Below are 21234 nucleotides of genomic sequence, written 5' to 3'. Positions count from 1 at the left end.
TGTAGTAATGACACAGTGCTGCTCTATGTATACTGGGCAGGGAATTTAATGGCTGGGCACAGCATTGGGTGGGCAGTTCACTCTCCTGAACTCTGTCCCTGTTCTTGTTGCTTCATTTCTTTTTGGTCTCAGCTTCATACTCACATTACAGTTCAACGTGCAGTTGAAGATGCAAGTTTTTTGTTGTTGTTGTTCAACTCCTTTTGCAATGAGTAGAGGGAAAACAGTGTTTTCCAGTGCACAGTTTAGTTCATCCTGTGACAAATGATCCTGATTCCCTCTTTCAGATGTGGTATCTTTCTTAGCTACAGAGTTCAAAATGACCAACTAGACAACACATATATTTCAGATATCTAAAAGAGGTGAGATGAATTACATCCCATCAGGTTAGTGAGAGGGCCAAAGGGTAAATGTTCTGAACAAGACAGAGCACATGAAACAACATGAAACAACAAAGGCGCCAGGGCTGCTCAGATTGGAGAAGGCTCCAGGGAGACTGGATAGCAACCTTTCAGTATCTAAAGGAGGCTATAAGAAAGAAGGGGACAGACATTTTAGCAGGGTTTGTTGTGATGGGAAAAGGAAAAATGGGTTCAGACCAAAAGAGGTGAGACTGAGGTTGGCTATAAGAAAGTAGGTTTTTTTATGATAAGAGTGATGAAGCACTGAAACAGGTTGCCTAGAGAGGTGGTAGATGTCCCTGGAGACAGTCAAGGTCAGGCTGGACGGGGCTCTGAGCTGTAGGTGCCCTGTTCACCGCAGGGGGTTGGATCAGATGACCTTTAAAGATCCCTTCAAACTCATGATTCTGTGAACGTAACCTCTTTCCAGAAATGCAACTAGACTCACTGGGATAATTTTAAGTTTCTTCAGCATCACAGTTTTCAATAAGTTCTGCTTAAAAACTGAAATGCAACCTAAAAATATTTCTTTAATTTTTGTGTTATGTAAAACTTTAATTCCATTTCTTATCTGACTTCTATATCCCTATGAACTGGGTAAAACTCATAAAATTATGGAATACAACAGCATCCAATTGTTTCTGTTTTATTTTGTTGTTTTTTTTCTTTTTGGTTTGCTAGTGTTTAATAAAGATTAAATAGGATCAGAGCCGATCTCTTATGGATAAGATTGACAGCAGTTTTTTGTTGTTGTTTTATGTGTTTGTTTTTTTTTAATGAACCTACTAGAGGTCTTGTGAATCTCTTCAGTTATCCTTTTATTTATTCTATGCATATCTCTCAAGGCAAATACAAAGTTATTTCACGTGTGTACATGTTCCTTTATAGCCAGTACTGCCATGCATTAACATTACTTAGCAATGAAGGATTCAGTTTGAACTGAATGCAGGAGAATTTTTCTGCAAAACAAAACAGCAACAGTAATGACATTTTAATGGATATTTCATGGACTTAAAAGGAGCACCACTCATCTTTTATTCACCTGAACACTGCAATAAAATTTCCCCTTGGAAGTCACCCAAATGCACAAGCTTGCCAAAATACTGGATTTTGCTTAGACCTTAATACTGATTTTCTAAAAAATGAATTCTTAAATGGGAAAATGATATGATATCCATCTTCTGACAGAGCCCTGTTTATATCCAGAGAGCTTTTTACTTCTGCAGGCTCTGATTAGATATACATTGGAATGCTCTGATAACGTATAATTGTCTTATGGCTGGGCAGACTGTGGCCAAGATTCCTTAATGATTTAGAAAGGGTAAGTACTGATTAATCCAGTACAGTCCAGGTAATGGTGTCATCAATGGTAGTTTCTCCACTTCTCCAAGTGTGTCCTGCTCTGAGTGCATCCCTCCCTTTCTTCTCAGGTACACCTGCCAGGGAGCTTATATTACAGCACTCTTTCCACAGACTTGAAAAAGAGCTCATTACAAAATGGCTCTTGGATGACACTGAGCATCCTACTGGATTACAGAGAAGGGGTCATGGCAACCCAGTCTCATGGCACTGATCAGCAAGAGTGCTAGACTGCCATTGATAAAGTTGCTCTCCGGTAAGATTTTCAGACAGATGGCCCTGGTAGCTGGTAGTCTACTGGGATCAGGACAGCTCCACAGCTTCTCTCTGTTCAGTCATACGCTGCTTGTTAGCAGAGCATAGATGAAGGCTTACAAAACAACAAAGCAATGTAAGATGTGCTGTGCATATTTTGGCAGGTTTGCAGGGACCAGCTGCGTGTCTGACACATGTTATATAAGAAATAACAACACTAGGTAAATGATTAAATCTATTCTAAGTTAAGTCCTGGACTGCTGTAAATTCTTTGTATCTAAACAAAGCCTTAGGCATCTAGAGGCTTACAAATGTAAAGTGCTCATTGTGTTCTTCGGAAGCCCCGGAGGAGCTGTGCAAGGTACTGTGTGGGTCGTTAACAATCTCATGGGAAATATATATCGTGCAAAGAAAGAAGCAAAACCATCAGTGCCCACCAGAAATCAACTGTTTTGAGATTCAGTATATTCCTTTATCTCCCATTTTTCTTTATGAACTGGAGCTGTGAATTTCGTGCAACAGAGATTGTGCTCACTGCTTTTCTGGAGAAACATTTATGCTGGAACATTTGCTTTGCAGAGAAATGACTGAAATATCTTTGTTCTTTTCATGACTATGCAATGAGTGTATCTCAGTAAATAAGTTTTGCTGTATTCACTCAGGCAGCTCATCTGCCTCTGCTTTGTTCTTTTCTTGTCACAACAAGTCAGTGACTTTGATGAAGAATGGAGCTCCTAGGTTCCTATTAATTCTTCTTCCATGAGACAAGTGATAACTGTCTGTAGCTGATGCAATTCTGGGTGTCCCTGGTGCAGGCAAACCTTGGATTTCTTAACCAAGTGAATATCAGACACTTTAAATAAAAGTGTTAGCTACTTTAAACATGAGTATATAAAACATTCTTACTAGAATAATTCAAGTTGAATGACTGCAGAGTTTAATGGTCATTATTTTCAAGGGTTTTTGAGGTGCTGGTAACAATTTTAGCAAAGCCTCAATGAAAAACATTGAATAAATGATATTGCAAAGAACAGAATTCACTTGCAATTCTAAATAGATTAAATTGGAAAGGTGTAAAAATCAACACAGTAAAAATGACTTATTTTCTCATTCTGTTTTTTGAGATTCTAGCTATGAACACAGTCGTGTCACACAAAGAGACAATGGAGAAAGAAGGCATGTAAAGACTATACTCCTGAGAAAGCTGCTTGCTCCAAGTGATGCTCCGAGTGAGAACGCAGTATTGTCTGAAGAGTCCATGCTGGGGTGCACAATGTCCCTGCTCAGACACCTGAGCATTGCTCTGCAGCTGAGCAAAGTTAAAATTACAGGGTCCCAGGGTAAAACACAGCATGAGGTACAACCTGTTGAAAGTCAAATTATCCTCATAGCCAAACATCCAAACATCAAACGGTTGGAACAGATCCCGGTACACACATTTTCTTGGCTATACCTGTTTTTGTCAGCTGTTACAGAGAGGACTTTCATTCCAGTCTTGTTAATGAGATATTGAGCAACTGGTAATTAAATCAGTACAAGCGAGGTGAGTCTAGTCAATGAAAAAAGGTTTCCAAATTCCTTATTTAGTCATGATTCACATAAAAAAGTATCAGAAAATTCTAGACACAATAACATCCCACTGGTTACAATACATTACATATTTTCATGTACTATAAGAGTCATAGATTTATTAAGGTTGGAAAAGACCTCTAAGACCATCTAGTCCAACAATCAACCCATCACCACCAGCCAATTAAACCACATCCCTCAGTGCCACATTTACCCTTTTCTTGAATACCTCCAGAGATGGTGACTCCACCACCCATTCCAATACTTCTTTCTCAGAAGAATTTTTTTCCTAATATCCAACCTGTACCTCCCCTGGCACAAATTAAGGTCAAAGTGAAAGGCAAAGTGCAAGTAGATAAAGGTAAGACTGAGCATGTGTGTGTGTGCACCTGTCAGCTTGTTTTCTTCCTTTTCATTTTCTACAGTTAATACACACAGCAGGTATCTTCACAATTCTCTGAGCAACGCCTCTTGTTAAATTGCTACCCCACGTATGATAAAGCTATTTCAAAGGGTCTTCACCTGGCCAACCTGTCCCTTTCTCAGGTGACACTGGCCTACTTGCAGTAAAACAAGCTGTCCCTTTAAAAGGGGGGGAGGCAGGGGGGGGAAACACCAACACAACCATCCTTCTACTTTGCAGTTCAAGTTATCGCTGCCAGAAGGATCTTCCAGCCCTGACCTGGCTTGTTACAGTGTCATTCCATGAGGGATTCAAGGGGCACTTTGTTTGCTTATGATTGTGTTACCTTCAGTTGGTCCTTCTGGGATTAAGATGACAATTTTTACAAGATTTTAAAGCAAGATTATCAAGCCTGTCTACTACAAGTCTTTCACTAAGTGATTATTAAGACCTGGCGATAGCCTCCTCTTTTATATAGGCTCTGAAGATAATCATCTTTGTTGAGATAAGGCGGGTAAGTTGATATCAGCTATTCCAAATATCAGTAGTTTCAAATGTGTTTGGAAGGAATCATATTGTCTGTGCTACTATTGTTGAGTGAGAACATAAAAAATGAAATGTTTTGGTGGTGAGACTGAAGAAAAGTAACAAAGCTAGTTATCAAGGAATTTCCTTTTTTTAAACAACAACAACAATTCTTTGGTCTCTTAAATTCCATTTTGGTCTGTTTAATGTGAAGGTACAGGAGAATTACTTGATATCTGTTTACATTTCGCTTGTACAGAGAAAAAAAAAAACCAAAAAAAACCAATTCTAACTTCATGATTGCCTACCGCATAAAAATGAGTTCAAACGAAGCATAGCTCATAACCACATTGTTTTAAAATTAATCTAGAGTAGCACAGAAACAGTTAATCTAGAATAGCACAGAAGTATTTATTAAGAGGTTTTAATGAGTACATAAGTGGAATTTGAACTGGATTAAACTTCCTAGTTCAGCAGCCCAGAGAACTATGGATCAACAGTCATGAGTAAAATGTATTCTAATATGTTCAGCTTAAAATCAACACAAGAGGTGGATTACTGCATGCGGTAGAGGTTAAGGAGAATTTGTAGCTAAAGGCCTGACCTGCAACCTGTATTTGATAAATGTTTGAAATTCAAACATTAATTGAAAGTCAGTTCATGGGATTGTTCCGTTTGCTTGTGGTTGTGTGACACCTGCTCCTTCAACACTTGTGAATTTTGCTATCATTTGAACTGGAACTTGTTAGTGATTTTGAACTGGAGTATGGGAAAGGTTTCCTATTTATGATCCAGAACGCATTTCAGTCATCACAGTAGTGCTGCTTGTAGTGGCAAACAAGAAAAAAGATACAGCTACAAAGCAATAAAGTCCTGTCCTGATAGACTAAAAATTGGATATCAGATAAGCACAGCAGCACAAGCATGGCATACATCATGAGAGCTAATACTGCTATTAAGCACAGCACTGGGAGATAAGAAGGCTCAGGCAGAAGTTCCTGGAGTATTTCTCACAGATACCTTTAAAATTTAATTGGACAGCACAAATATGTTAATGCTTGAAAAGATCTTGCAAAGCAGTGAAAATCTAATGCTTCAAATTCAAACCAGCCTTCAGCAGCTGAGAAGTAGGGGCAGTCTTCAAAGTGCACTGTTCTTAGTACTAAAGTTTCTCTGCAATTTCTTCTTAAGCACTTACGATGGTCAGGGGACACCACAGAGATAAACCTGGAAATCAGTCAGAACATTCTCCTACAAATGGAAAATTTTCCATTGATTCCATAGCAATATTACTTAATATTTCTATTTTAGAAAAGAATTTGGCTTATGATCCATCCTTCCAGGTTTGAATTATGTTCAAATCACTAGATATTTACAGACTGAGTCTGTAGCATGTGATGATATCCCAGTTAAATGTGCATATAATGGCCACGCTAATGCCTGCTCTGAATTCATGTTGCAAAGCAGTGCTGTATGTGGAAAAGGTTCTGTGTGCTGTCAGTGTGGAGGAGCAGCTCAGTGGGTCAGGAAAGCACAGGAAATCATTTCTCAGTGTCTGTCGGATGCTTCTAAGCACAGCCCTGTGCTTCTTTCTTCTATTTTTATTTTTATTTTTATTTTTATTTTTATTTTTATTTTTATTTTTATTTTTATTTTTATTTTTATTTTTATTTTTATTTTTATTTTTATTTTATTTTTATTTTTATTTTCATTTTCATTTTTATTTTTTTATTTTATTTTTATTTTGTTTTTTGTTTTTCCTCCTTCAACAGCTCCTTTTTTCCTCTCTCCCAGTGTGTTTTGTTAAGACAGTTCTTTCATTTGTCAGACTTCCCTGCTCTGCCCCATGGAAACAAGCCCTCCCAAGTCTGCATTAGCACACTGCACCAAGTCCACTGCACCAAGCTAAACAATTTCCCTGTCCTACCACAGACAACAATGGGACATATAAATAAATAAGTATTGAAATCTGATCCGCTTTAGCAAATACACTGATTGACATCTCCAAGGGGAGGTAAGTGGGGTAGGGGCTGTCCTCCTTTCCCACCTCCTGTATTTGAGATTCCCTCTTGCCACACAGCCACAGTCTCCATGAAATGCATAAGTTTGGGCTCTTCTCCCAGTTTGGGCAGCAAAGACCCTCCAGCCAAGGCAAGCTTTATGTTGCAGGGCAGTACAGAGGCATCCATGTTGTTGGCTGTGTTTTTGTCCCTTGAGTCAACTTTATTCTCTAAAAGAGTGGAGAGGCACTGAAGCAGGCTAGCCAGGGAGGTGGTGAAGTCATCATCCCAAGATGTGTTCTAAGAAACATGGAGATGTGGCACTGAGGGACGTGGTTTAATGGGCATGGTGGTGATGGGTTGATTGTTGGACTAGATGATCTTTTCCAGCCTGAGTGATTCTACGATTCTTTGAGTCCCAGTAAAGCCCCAGCAGTGTGACTCAAAACTTAAGACCTATTTGCTATATGACAAACAAAAGATCCTGATTTTGTCATTTCTGGTTTTTTGCCACTTTCATCACTAATCTTCTTTTGCTATTAATGTGGCTGGTATTTCTCCCCTCGTCATATCATTCTGGGACAAGTGTTGGAGCAAATCACACATTATAAGCAGTAACAATACCAAAACAGTATTTCTTTCTCCTAGAGCAGCCAAAACCACTGGAAATTGGAATCCATGATGCGGTGGCCCTATTGGCACATGCCAGCAAAGTTGAGTCTTGGATTTCTATGTCTCTTTCTTGTTTGGAACATAGGTAAGGATGATGATTTGGTGCTGCCTGGGGAACAACAAAGGTACCTTCTTTTCAGCTTCTCCCATGGCCTGAGAGATTTCTCCATTCTACATTTAGGGCAGGACTGGTTGTCTGTTCTTTCATGCTGCGCAGGCAAGTCTGGTTAGATTGCCAGTCCAAATTTAGCATATATTAAGTGAGATGTTAATGCAGCTGATTAGAACTGTATGGACCTTGTACCATGGATTATCCACAGGTTATTTTTTCACTTGTATACATATGTAGATAAACAGAGAAGGAGAAATATATCCTGAGACTGTCTTCTGTAGAAGATCTAGATTTTTGTAAGAAGAAGGAAAAGAACCTAGGTTTTATTTATTTAGTTAAAACCAGTTAGACTGTGTAGTCACATCTTCTCTTCCTTCTGCTTTTTCTGGTCCTCCAGTTTTCCTCTGGCTGAGGAGGAAACTGGACCCAGGCTTCCTACTGCTGGTGGGAGCTCTGTCTACTATGTAGTAGGGTTGATAGGAGCACCACCACTGAAGCAAACCCTGCTCAGCACCAGCTCCACAGGAGTTCAACTTCAGCTCTTTTGGGTAATCTCTCTGGAGGCTCTCAGCTCTCCACTGATGGGGTAGGGCAAAGTCCTGCACTTCAACCTGTTGGCAGTGTCTGCATTACTACATTGCATCTTTCCCTTGTTCACTATTGAGAGAATTCTGGAAAGGATCTTTATCTGCTGAGCCCCACTCCAGTCTGTTTCCCAAAACACAACCTTGAACATCTGCTCTTCATAACAAACTTACATGTAGCCCATGTAGATCTCTTTTGAGTTAGCATCATTATACTTCATCCCTGTCAGTCAATGTTGAGTACAAGCCCAGATCAATCTGTGAAAACAGTCTTCTACTAATTTTTAGTTTTTGATTCTTGAGTTAAGAGGGCGAACTCTGATAACTAATTTATTTTCCTAATTTATCTGGCAGCTAATGGATCAGGAAGGTCTTTTGGGAAACATTTATTCCTAGGCACTTGACGTACTGCTGTTATGGATGCTTGGTGTACTACTTTGCAGTGCTTGTGTCCATTGGTTTCTGTGCCATAATGAATAAGAGCAGCAAAGTCACCCCAGCAGAGAGTTTCAGTGAGAAGTTCTTGGCTGCTCAACAGGGTCATATATTTTTTTTCTCAGACTCTTTCTTTGCTTCACAGCTTCATGCGTAAGAAGAGAAAACAAGAGAGAGAAGCAAGTGGCAGTGCTGGCTACTGCAGGTAACATCAGCACATCAGGAATCCTTGACCCTGTGCATGGGCATTGATGGGAGTGGGATGCATTGAACTGGGGTGGCATTTACCCTGTGAAGACCATATACAACCACCTCTGCTGCAAGGGCTCTTTGCCCCAGAATATGCAGATCCATGGCCAACTTGATCTTTCTCTGGGAATGTGAATAATTGGTACCTCTTTTTAATTACACTCTTTTCAGAGCCCTCCAACCAAAGGTGGGCTCCTCTGTTGTCTCTGGGGATGTGTCTTGCAGTGCTCTGCTCTGTCATTGTCATGCTCATTTGTTCCAACACAGCTTCACAGGAGCTTTGTTTAGATCTGGTTAAAAATACTACTGATGTCACTGGAAAATTGTATTTCTTTCCAAATTTGATTTTGCCTTCATTCTGGCTTTCTGTGCTTCTTTTTCCATCCTGCTCTGTTTTTCCTCTCTGTCATGTGCTCACAGACCTCCTTGCACACAGACAGGCACCCTGCCACTCTGCTTCTTCATCACCTCATGGTATGGATGGAGTTCAGACCTGGGAGAAGTAGGCAAGCAACATCAGCAGAAAATAAACATCCTTTAAATAAAAAGAAGTAACATTCAGCAGATTTAATTTAATCTGCAGAAGTAGTATAGCCATCAAGTTAACTGAATAATAATATAAAGACACAACAACTGCATTCACATCCCTTTTCCATGTAGCACTGTGGAAAGGGAGGAGGATTTCCTGTTTGTGTGCTCTGTTTTTCCCTTGGATGGGCACACGGACGCTGCTCCCTTCTGCCACCTCCAGCATGCCCAAGGCAGAAGATGGCACAGAGCACTGCCTAAATTCTGGGTACCATTGCACTGTTCACTCTATCTTGTGATTTTTCCAAACTTATCTCTGCTTTCCTGGCTTATTCATTTCCTCACAGGCTCAGTACATAAACTGCTCATTTCGTTTTCTCATTCTGGAAGCATTTTGCCTTGTACAAACAGGTGATTAGCAGCCATTTCCAGAGACTCTTTCTTTTCCAGAACTGCCTGCAAAGTCCGTGGATCTGGCTGCTGTTAATCTGACAGAACTGGTGAATGGGATGCTGAGCACGTCACTAAGAGGTGACATTACAGTGGGTGGGGAGATAACAGGCTGCCAGCGGCAATTTAGGAGATAAAGAACTGGTGGTGTTAGCAGAAGCCACAAATGCACGCTGTCTGCATCCAAAACTAATTCTCAAAGCAAGTTACACTTGCACTTTTTAAAGCAGACGTCTTCCTACCCCAAAGAATTTATAAATTAGTGTGTTTACAGATAGGCACAGCATAATTACATATGGGATGCCTTTAGAAAGCACTGTGTAATCCAGTGCAGGTTTGCTTGCTTGCTTTATTTATTTATTTTAAGAAAGTAGTACAGATGAACCATTCCTCAGTGGTAATGAAAAGGAATTGAGTCTCAGGCATCTGCATCATATCAGTATCTCAGGAGTCTTTTTGAAATCAAATGAGCAGAGCCAAAACATTCTGTTTGCATAATTTGTTCCAACTGCTAATCACATGGGCACGTGTTTCTGCAGGTACCAGAAAGCTCTTCTCTTTGCTAAGCATCACGTCCTACAGCTCGTTTGCTTTCCACAAAGTGTCAGTCACCATTTATAACAGTGAGTGCATTTGCCCAGTGCTGTCCCCCCCATGTGGCTACACATCAAGACACCCATTTTCTCTCTCTACAGTTTCTAGCCTGAAAAATGTTGACCCTCGCAAGTTCCCTATGCACTACTGCTACTGTTTAAACAACGTGACAAATGACTTGACAGGTTGGTATGCAAGGGAGAATGGCAATCAAATGAGTATACCAATGGCTTCCTAAGTCTACTCCTATTCAGCAGAAAAGTTCTGAACATTTACGTTTCAAACATTTCCATGTGCAAGCATGTATTCAAAATGCATTTATGTTTATTTTTGCCAATGTCAATTTAGAATGTGTGTTTGTCTCACTCCAATTTATAGGAGGGAGAGGAGGTTCTTTAGTATATGTATAACCAGCGTGAGATTAAGAAACAATGGTTAAAATGTTGGTCTGAGCAGTTTGTTACAAGTCTTAATCAGGGAGATAGGGAAGGATGGACGATTTAGGGTGATGGGGAAGGAAAGGCAGGCGATAGAAAAGATAGAAAGATGCAAGAATTGCGTAAAGTGGGGATAGTCACCACCAGGATCCAGCAGTGGTTCATTTGCAAGATGTTCGTACAGTCCAAGGCAAAAGTGCAGGTAGGGGGAAGGAGAAGAGCAGCAGCAGCATGGCCAGCCTTGGGCAGCAGGTGGGTAGTGGGAAGAAGCCGCAGGGTAAGTCAGGTAGCAGGTCCAGGAGAGTCTGTCAGCAAGCAGGACTTCCACAATGATGGATCTGATGGCAGACACCTTCTGGTTCTTCAGCACACAGGCATCACGTTGTGAGGAATCTGATGTTAGAAAACCTCTCTTGTTCTTCAGCATGCAAGCATCTTCTTCAGCATGCAGGTCTCAGGTTGTGAGGAATCTAATGTCAGAAACCTAACTTCATGGTTGCTGATCCCTCATTTATCTTCCTTTTCCCTGCCTATGTAACATTCCTGGGTCCTTGGGTAAGAGTTATGTGCAGCCCCCCCAGAGATGGCCATATTCCTTGAGATAAGCCCACACAAAAGACTGCTTCCAGCTTATCTCCTTGCCCCTGGCCTTGTCCATCTGTGTCACAGAATCACACAGAATCACAGAATGACCCGGGTTGGACCCTCAAGGATCATGTAGTTCTAACCTCAACCCTTGACCAGGACTTGCTTTGACTCGTTCATCTGTGTCCATTAACAAGCTTTGATTCAATGATATAAAAAAAAAAATAATCTCTTACAGTATTTCAGTTATATTTTTTCTCTGTTTTGCTGTCTAGATTTCACTGCTTTGCTTGTTGACATTATTGGAAACTCTACCAGTTACCTCACAGAAATTTTCAAATCTACTTCTATTCTCTCAGGTTTGTATTTATTCTTTAGTATTTATTGTTGCCTTATTTGCTTTAGTCCTGGCATGGTAACAGGCATAGAAATGTGTATAAAATCCTATTAGTCTAATTCAGCATAATTTATCTAGCAAAGACCAACTCCTTAGAGAAAAAAAAAACAAAAAAAAAAACATATGTAGTTTGTATATATAATACAAATGCATAGGAACAATGTGATCTTCTACAAGCATCTGTTTTTTCTTTGAAATTTCAGTACATTATAATTGAGTGCTGGTATCTAGGGAAATTTTGACCCCCAAGAAATAATAATATACAATATTTTTCTGAAGATTTATTTTCTTTGTAAGCATACTAGTAATTTAGAATTTTAATTATATAGAAATATTTCTCCAGGAAATACTGATACTTGGATTTCTTTGCCCAAATCAAGTCAGAAAGAAAATTTTTGTTCAACTGTAGTATCCACATGCCATTTCAGTTTTATTTTTTCCAATACTTAAGATGATATCATGTAATGAAAGCTAGTGACGGTAATCTATTCTGCATTTCTTTGTCTTCCAGTCCGTCAGAGCAATGATTCAGATTGTATCTACATCTGTGTGATGACAGGTCAAACAGGTAAACTCAAAAACCATTCCAACACAATTACTGCCTTATTTACTTAACATGATGACATATCAGAAACAAGTTCATATTTTTTATCATATATTTTTGCAGGGAGAAATCTGTCTGACTTCTGGGAAATACTAGAGAAATCTCCTGTTATTAATTATACATTTTCCAGTAACACATCTTCTGACCTAGGTAAGCACATCCCAGGGTATAAAAAGAAACGGCAACTACAATGAAAGCCATGTCTGGGTAGCACTTGCAATGAATGTTCCTTCTCCATCTTGCAAAACTAAGTAAAATCTACAGACATTTAAATATTCAATGCGAGGAACAAAAAATAGAGCTGAGCTGGTGAAGCTCTGTGTCTGTGATACATTTGATTCAGATGAGTAGCCAGGTTGTCCAGAGAGGTGATGGATGCCCATCCCTGGAGACATTCAGTGTCAGGATGGACAGGGCTCTGAACAACCTGCTGTAGATGTAGGCATCCCTGTTCAGTGTGGTGGAGTTGAACTAGATGATTTTTAAAGGTCCCTTCCAACTCAAATTCTTCTATGATTTTATGATCCACCTTAACTCTCAGCATGAGTATCTGCTTTTATATGAGTAACCTTCAGAAAGGAGTCAAATATACTCACCCATTGTGCAGCATGGATGTTCCACCTATCACTGACTGGGTGACTTTGGAATCAGTGACAAGTTTACCTGTGCTGAAAGCTGCAGAATGTTTCTCACACACTATAAAAAAACCCACAAAACTAAAAGACCAAAGGTACTTTGCTAAAAGATTTTCTTTTAAAAGGAAAGAAGTTGTTTCTTTTATATTACAGCTTGATTTATTTCCTTTCCGACATGTAATTTGCCATAGATACTGAGTCTACTAACCCTATCTATCTTCTCATACCTTAAAGATATAGATTCTGTTTTTTCAAGTTTCATGAAATCACAGGAAGACTCAAACAAAACTGTGGATCCATCAGCAGAGCATCCATGGACATTTAATAGTGAGTAAATATTGTCAGACTTAAATTTATATTATCCTTTGTTAATGTCTTGACAAGTAACAGCATATATTTGCTTTAAACCATTGTGATGTTAAACTATAAATAAAAGTTAATATAAAAAACTTAATAAAAGTCTTAACAAGCAGATCAGGCCAGTAATTCCCTCAGTAGAAAAGAACCTAGATCACAGAATCATACAGTGGCTCAGGTTGGAGAGAATATTAAAGATTGTTTAGTTCTAAGTCCCTGCTGTAGGCAGGGCTGCCACCCACCAGCTCAGGCTGCCCAAGGCCCACCCAGCCTGACCTTGAGCCCCTCCAGGGTTGGGAACTCTGCGGCTTCTCTGGTCAGCCTGTGCCAGTGCCTCACCACCCTCTGAGTAAAGAATTTCCCTTGAAATGTAATCTAAACCTCCCTTTTATTTTATTTATTTATTTATTTGTTTGTTTGTTTGATTTAAAACTATTCCCCCTTATCCTGTTACTACCTACCCATGAAAAAAAATTGATTTCCCTCCTGTTTACTAGTTCCTTTTAAGTATTGGAGGTCTGCTGTCAGGTCTTCTCAGAGCTTTCTGTTCTCCAGACTGAACAAGTCCATCTCTTTCAGTCTTCTTTTGTTGTTGTTGTTGCTGTTGTTGTTGTTTGTTTATGAAAACTTGCATATTGAAATGTTCTCAGTCAAAGCATCCAACTTTACTAGCACTCCACGTATTTTCTCCTGTAAAGAAACTATAAAAGAAAATAATTTTTAAAATGAAGTGAAAAATTGAATCTGACCTGCTAGTGGAAGAACTCAAGGAGTAGATAGGATTTCCTGTGTACATTTTAGGATTTATTGGATTTTCTGGGTGTATTTTGGGATTCATTGTCTCCCAGCATGTTATTCTTGCTGGTACCCTCTGTCTTTCTGCTTTTCCAGGTACTAGCACTCCTCTTGCCCTGAAAGGAAAGGACAGTTCCAACACAAGGCCCCCACCATGGACAAAGATGCTTAGTGTGAAGGCATCAGGGTTTCCTTCACTGTATGTAGACACTTCAAGACCACGAGGCACAGCTGGAGCCCCTCCTGCTGCTGAGAGCACCTTAGTCACATCACCAGCTTTGCAGCCCAGCCCCAGTGAGTTCAGCATGGAGGACCAACACTTACTAAACTCCATTAGAGTTTGTCCAAAAGTGCATCCCAAAACGCATATCAGAGATGGAGTTTTGGACAACCTTCAGAGTGACTTGCTCTGGGTCACTAGTAAGGAAATACCTGTATCACAGAAGTGCTAAAAGAAGTTAGAGGGACTGTCCTGTAGTTTCTTAGTCCTTTTGGGGACTACCAAGTCCTGCCAGTCAATTATTTGCTCACATTTTGCTCAAAACCTAGCGGACAGATCTATGAAAAAAGCAATACAGAACTGCTTCTCTGGATCTCCAGTAGATGAAACATCTTGAAATCCTATCTTTTCTTGGCCAATACACTTTCCAAGTGAATACATATGTTCTTCCTTTTTCGTCTTGGCATCATTTTATGCCTTTGAAAGTACTGCGTAAGGACCTGACTGTTCAGCAATCTCATACATGATTTCTCATTAACAGATAAAAAAACAAAGTTTCTGAATGAAATGAAGCACTTATTTCTCTTCTTGTAGCTGATACAAACATGTTTTGGATGCAGACTGTGCCACCTCAAGATGCCAGCAATAAGATACAAACAGAGCAAGGTGAGATGGAGTTGGGATAATAACAAAGTGTGCAAGTTGGCACGTTTCTGAAAAAGAAAATATCATCTACTAGAATAGGTGACTGTGAATGCACTTTTATATCAGTATCTACAGAAGTGTTTATTACTGGTTTGCGACTTTAGCTGTTTTCCAGTTGCTCTTGATCAAGGTTTTTTTAATACATCAAAGTCTCTTACATTCTTCTCCATCCTATAGATTTACCTTCCTCAGTTCTGTCAACTCCACCTCACCAACCTGGCCTGATACTGAAACTTCATTCATCTGCACGTAAGTGACTGCACCTCATGCTGCAAAAATAGTAGCCTGGCTGAATGTACACAAGCATGCAATTTTTTCCATCCAGAAAAAAATGTGCATCTTTAATGTATATTTTAGTACTTATTATATGTGTAAAACACCCCAAACATCAAAGAGATTGTTTCCGTGTGTCTGTATCATACATAATTTCACACTGAATACAGAAATTCTGCTATGATGACAGAGTTAACTTGCGTATTCTGTATGTTCTCCATTTTAACGTGGAGGGGCTATTGAAGAATTATAGAATTCATTTGTTCCAAAAGAAGTGGGCAAGCTTCAAATTTACTTGTTGGTACAAATGAAATGATTAAGTCAGTCCTCGTCATATGAAACCTCCAGAATTTCCCTGAGTTTTCAGTGCTGACAATTCCCTCTTGGACTAAAGAGGGATCATTATTAGCTCAATTTTCAGCAGAGTTCAGTTCTTCCACTTATATGCCTAATGAGTTAGAATATGAAAGCTTAAAGCAGTGCACATACGATGATATACTACTCCACTTATTAATATAATCTAGTCATGTGATCAGTAAGATTATATTTCTGTGTAAATGTTTAGAAAGAGGTCACATCCTTTCAAAAGCTGGACTTGATCCAAAGTCAGAGAGGGTTTCTGCACTCTAGAAGAGCCTGCCCTGACTTTGGATGCTGAGCATGTGAGTGTCGAAGTCCAACCTACCCACTTACACATCACATCCTCCAGATACATTTAGTACTTCCAGGGCCTCTGGTATCCTTGCTCCCAGTGATCACACTGGAAACCAAATCATGTGGCATTGGTTGCACAAAGAAGATGAACCAGCATCGAATCATATTAATACAATATGATTTCTTTTCATTCTTGATGGTGTAAGGAAATCGAGGAAGCAATTTCTTCAATCAAAAAAGTAGATTTATTTATATATATTTATTTGTTCACTTTGCATGCTGATTAATAAAATGTGAGAGCTTGCTGTAGCATGAAGAAAGGGATATTTTAAGCCTGAGTTATTCACAGTAGCCACAATACTGCTTTTCACTGGCAGCAAAATTTAATCTCAGAGTCAGAGAAAGCTGATATCCTCTTCCTAGTGGACAGGGCTCTTCACTGTAAAGGCTGGTCACTTACCTGCCTGTAACAGCAGTGCAGAAATTTCAACAGAACAAAAGCAAAGCTCTGCACAAACAGCTGTGGTTTCTCCTGTTGCCTGTTTTGAGCAAGTCAGTTTCTTAAAAACAAAAAATCTTAAAAGAGAGTGTATTACAATAAATTTCTAGTTGAAAATGTCTTTGTATCAATCTGAATCTGTAGGAATTAATCAACAGAATTCATAAAATAAATCTCTTTACAAAAAGGTATAAGAAATTACCAGAAAATTGAATGAGTCTTTAATTGAAAGAGAATTTCTGCATTAAATACAGTCATATGTAAACACAGCATTAATTTAAAATGGAATTATTGTTAAAAATGAAAATCAGAGCAATTTGTTTAACTTTCAACTTTTTATTTTACTTCTCTTTCCTACGTAACTGAATCCACGTTGAAATTGCTGTCATTTGATTTACATTTAGAAAGAACAGAATTTCTGCTGGCAAAACACGCAGCTTGAGTAAAGATCTAATGCCTGTTAGATGGGATGGTGAGCACCCACTTTGGTGGAGACATGAAAACACATTGGAGTGTGGCTATTAGCAATTTTAATTACTCCCAGCAACACTGAGATACTTTTTAATGGACAGTCTGTACTGAAATCTCATTGCCACATGCTCTGATGTTCAGTTATTAACACAAAGAGTGCTTTATTAAAGCAAGACATCAGTCATTTTTAATTGCCATCAAGAGAAAAAAACACAAGGCGGTGTCAAATGATGGTGATGTACATGCAAAAATAGTGCAGCCTGCAGGAGAAGGGAGGTAATTGTCCCCCTGTACTCAGCACGGATGAGGCTGCATTTTGAGTACTGTTTTCAGCTTTGGGCCTCTCATTATAAGAAAAAACATCAAGTTGGAGTGTTGGATATTAGGAAAAATATATTCTCATAAAGAGCGGTGAGATATTGGAACAGGCTGCCCAGGGAGGTGGTGGAGTCACCATCCCTGGAGGTGTTCAGAGAATATGTAGATGTGGAACTGCGGGATGTGGATTACTGAGCATGGTGGTGATGGGTTGATGGCTGAACTATATGATCTTAGTGCTCTTTTACAACCTTGATGGTTCTGTGCTTTTAAGTAAGATGCTAAGATTGAGAGAAATGGGGCTCCCTCTTGCCCAACACTGACTAATTTCAGCTGAGAATTGTGCAGTGTCTGTGACACTCAGACAGTAGCCATTTTTCAGAGGCAACCAAGACTACAGTAGCTGTAAGACCTACCCATTTCTCCTTCATGATTCCTGATACTTTGGGCAAGCTTTGCTCAAAGGTAAATCATCTCATAGCAGATCTCTCTGAGCTTGGCAGTGCCTCTATTTTCTTCCTGCCCATGAATGCCATTTTATATTAAACTTCTTGTCTGCACTAGACAAGTGAGACGCATTTCAACAGAACTTCATTAGTCTAAATTTAACCCCTGTAGCCTCTCCTATCACGTAACATGAGACAGCCCAAAGCTGTAAAGCACATGAGACGTGAACCTGGGAACACAATTACGCTGTCTAAAGGGATTATACTCTGCACATACAGCAGTTTATCTGAACATGTGTCCAAAGTCTGCTACTGATTTCACAAATGGAATAGCCAGCCAGCATCCCCACTGCTGCTGCCCTGCTCCCCTCATTCACTCTCCCCAACCCCAGTGTGTGAAAGGCAAAGGCACAAAAGAACAACATAACCTCTTCAGAGCAGTGTTACTTTATTCACAAAGCAGTGGTGAGCACACACCAGCTGTAGCTCTGCCCAGCTGCCTTTTAGCACTTTTTACGTGCTGCATTTCTTTTTCTGTCAAGTCCTTTGATTTTTACCAACTGTAACATAACTGTTAAGTAACGGCAAAAGACATAAGATTATGTATAAAAGAGTAGTGGTTTCAGGAAGAGAAGATTAAGGTTAATGTAAGGTTTTCTCTTCATATGAAGAAGAAAAACACTGGAAAAAAAACCAAAAACCTGAAAGCAGCATCAGTTTTGCCTTGCCTTTTCTGTTTCCCTCATTTTCATCCTTTCTTTTCTATGACAGAAAGGGAGTCTGAAAGGAGATTGTATTTCACGCTGAAAAACCACATAGCAATACTTACAACCTGCCATCACCTATTTTGTTGTATTAATCCATCTGCAGCCTGGCACAGCTGCATTGCCTGGTGGGATGAAGTGTTTTGTGTGCAAATGTTTACCTCTCACTGCTGACTGCAGAAGATTCAAGTGAACAGAATAAAACAGATATTTTCCTTTCAGTTGTTGCCAGAGAGGGGAGAGGCAGCCCATAACTCAATATACTATTTTCCTGCATTTCTTTTAAGTTCAAGCAATATAGTGGCTGTCACTTGAAATTAAAAAATGATTAACCAACTGGCAGCTGACAAATAAGTAAAGCGGAGAAATTGTTCCTACCTTCCTCTCAGTGCAGGCAAAAAATGACCTTTTTTACTTCCAGATTCTTGTCAGTTTTGTAGTCTCTAGGAAGGTATTTACCGAGAGGATTTTTTTTTCCCCTAAAATTATGTCTGAAATTAGCTGATTATTCAAGGTAGTGGAAGAAAAAGTAAAAAATGCAAGATAACTAGAGAGATGGACAGTGAGAAGGCAGCAACCCCTGCATAAACTATGTTCATTTTCTTAGTGGGGATAAAAAAGGAGATTAAAAGAACAAGGTGTCTGATTGTTTATTAAGTCTGTTATTTAAAGTCCAAGATTCAGATACAGAGATTGAGTGTAGGAAACTGTTGAACTGGAAATGACTGTTACATTAGTGCTTGTGTAGAGAAAAGATCAAATGTAGTAAGTGTGTTGTGCTGTTCTTCATCTCACTGCTTTCTGCTGTGGAAAACTGATGCTATGGTGCCAACTGGATCTCCATCTGGAAAGTTATTAATAAATGAATTACATCTTTATACTCGTTCCTTGTATTTGTAATAAGTAAAAGCAACAATGATTTCAGTAACTTACTGGAAGTGATAAATAGTAATGAAATTATCATCACATTTTGCTTTCACTCAAGCAAGTGCCAGTCTGTGTGTTCATTCTTTTCCAGTTATCTGCCTCAGTCAGACTTGACTTAAACTTACCTGTTAATCCGTATGTTTCCCTTTGCCCAGAAAAGTTACTGCACAAAACTGTATGGGTCAATTCTTTGAACTAATTTATGTTTCTGTTTCTCCTAGGGTGTCCACAGGCGATGCTCAAAGACCCGTACATGACCTCACCTCCTGTCACCATCATTCTGCAGAAGATCAATCCCTGTCTGATGGAGCTTTGCAGGTTTTTTCAGCTGTGCCTCTGTGCTGGCCAAAGAAGACATTCCATAAAGGATGCCATGAGGTAAAATCTAGCAGAAGTTTAATTTACTTCTGTCTTCTTAAAATACTCCACCATACATTTTCCAGTGACAGTTTTCAGTCATCAGCAATTTGAGTCCTTAGAATAATAGAATCATTAGGGTTAGAAAAGACCACAAAGATCATCTAGCGTGACCACCAACCCATCCCCACCATACCCACTAAGCCATGTCCCTCAGTGCCACATCTACACATTTCTTGAACCACTCCAGGGATGGTGACTCCATCACCTACCTCAGCAGCCCATGCCAATGCCTCAACACTCCTTCCAAGGAGAAATTTTTCCGTGGCTACTGGCTGAGTCCCAGATGGAGCCTCAGGGTGATGACCTGTTTTTTTTTCACCAGTCAGTGAATAGAGCTCAGCTAAATCTTCCCAAGTATCTAATGGCCAAGTTAGAGGTTAGAATATTGACTTTTATTTCTGTATTCAGAGAGCAATTTTACCAGCGTGATGTACATACAGCTATGTCTATGAAAGACAACTAAACAATACTCTTCTAATTTTACTGCTTTAGGTACTGTGTTGAGTACTATTCCTGGTTTTTGAAAAATGCAACTTATGTCTGTGAAAGAGTCAAAAGAGTTGCTTACTCCCACAGTAAGTATAACAAAAAGTCTTAGACACCCACAGAGTATCTGATTGCTCTTCAAAGTGCTATCTGATGAAGATTTTTAAGATAATAGAAAAAAACAAAACAACAGACTTATATAACCATGTATGTTTTTTATATTCTCCTTGTAAAACCTGATCTGACTGTCTTATTCTTTTCTCTTCCAGCATTAAAACAGAAATGCCTTAAGAACATCTGTAAATCAGTCTAGAGCACTGAGGAATTTTACTTCAGTTTGGGGAACAGTGACAGTTTTTGTAGTCTTTTCAGATTGACATAGGTAATCTGTGAATATGTCTAACAAGTTATTAACCAGAAATTAACCTAGAAATCTCTCTTCATCCAAAGCAATATGAAAATGGTGTGTAAAAACAGATGCATGTTATACATGTGTTGTACCTGCGATAGACAATAAAATAAAATAAAAAAATTTGGGAGGCTTTCTAAAATTGAATTTTATAAAGTATTCTTAACAGTGCGTGTAATATCTTTTGCTAGAATAGTACCCAATTAACATAATGTAATCAAAGTGAACAAATAAGGAAAATTTAAAAGCAACCTGAAGTACTCAAATATTTCTGGAAGTCCGTGTGAACTGTCCAATTCCAAATCAAGTGTCTGCCATTACTTTAGTAACACATTTGGTGAAGAGCTCTACTAAGGAGATGTTCTCCTCTCCTCCTGTGAGCTCACTTAGACTTACGTGTATTTTACTTATAGGTACCTCTGTTGAACTAGAAGATAATTCTATAAAATGAAACAGTGATCAAATTGCACAATCCTATATTCTGCTACATTGCAGCAATGCGATTCCTTAGTCAACTCTAAGTACTTGATTACGCCATTAAAACATCCAACAAAAGAGTATCTGCAGGGCAGATGTTTTGCATTGGTGTTTCACTGAAGATATCTGTGTGTTCAAAGTATGAGTACGTTATTTGCTACAGTCTTTCTTAGTATTACATTTTTGGGAACTGAGGAAGAGGGACATGCAAAGATGAAC

At 39.2% G+C, this 21234-nt stretch overlaps 1 protein-coding gene across 1 annotated transcript; it reads left to right on the top strand.

The window, feature by feature from the left end:
• The first annotated feature begins 7152 nt into the window (after positions 1-7152).
• HHLA1 (HERV-H LTR-associating 1) lies at positions 7153-20705 on the top strand. Its single transcript, XM_032442447.1, has 15 exons — positions 7153-7269; positions 8461-8520; positions 9543-9623; positions 10082-10165; positions 10238-10321; positions 11434-11517; positions 12067-12123; positions 12223-12309; positions 13029-13121; positions 14043-14240; positions 14740-14832; positions 15049-15120; positions 19445-19601; positions 20136-20218; positions 20399-20705. Exons 1-15 carry the CDS (start codon positions 7191-7193, stop codon positions 20440-20442), a joined length of 1356 nt encoding a protein of 451 aa, XP_032298338.1. The 5' UTR covers positions 7153-7190; the 3' UTR covers positions 20443-20705.
• The last annotated feature ends 529 nt before the right edge of the window (positions 20706-21234 follow it).

This window comes from Coturnix japonica, chromosome 2 (assembly GCF_001577835.2).
Source record: "Coturnix japonica isolate 7356 chromosome 2, Coturnix japonica 2.1, whole genome shotgun sequence".
In the NCBI taxonomy this organism is placed as follows: Eukaryota; Metazoa; Chordata; class Aves; order Galliformes; family Phasianidae; genus Coturnix; species Coturnix japonica.
The sequence above is the reverse complement of the archived record's forward strand: the minus strand, read 5'-3'. Positions and strand labels throughout refer to the sequence as shown.

Coding starts and splice junctions, on each gene's coding strand:
- HHLA1 (XM_032442447.1), top strand. CDS start 7,191: ATGATGCGGTGGCCCTATTGGCACATGCCAGCAAAGTTGAGTCTTGGA. Junction 10,166..10,237: donor GTCAGTCACCATTTATAACA/GTGAGTGCATTT, acceptor CTCTCTCTACAG/TTTCTAGCCTGAAAAATGTT. Junction 20,219..20,398: donor AAGAGTTGCTTACTCCCACA/GTAAGTATAACA, acceptor TTTCTCTTCCAG/CATTAAAACAGAAATGCCTT.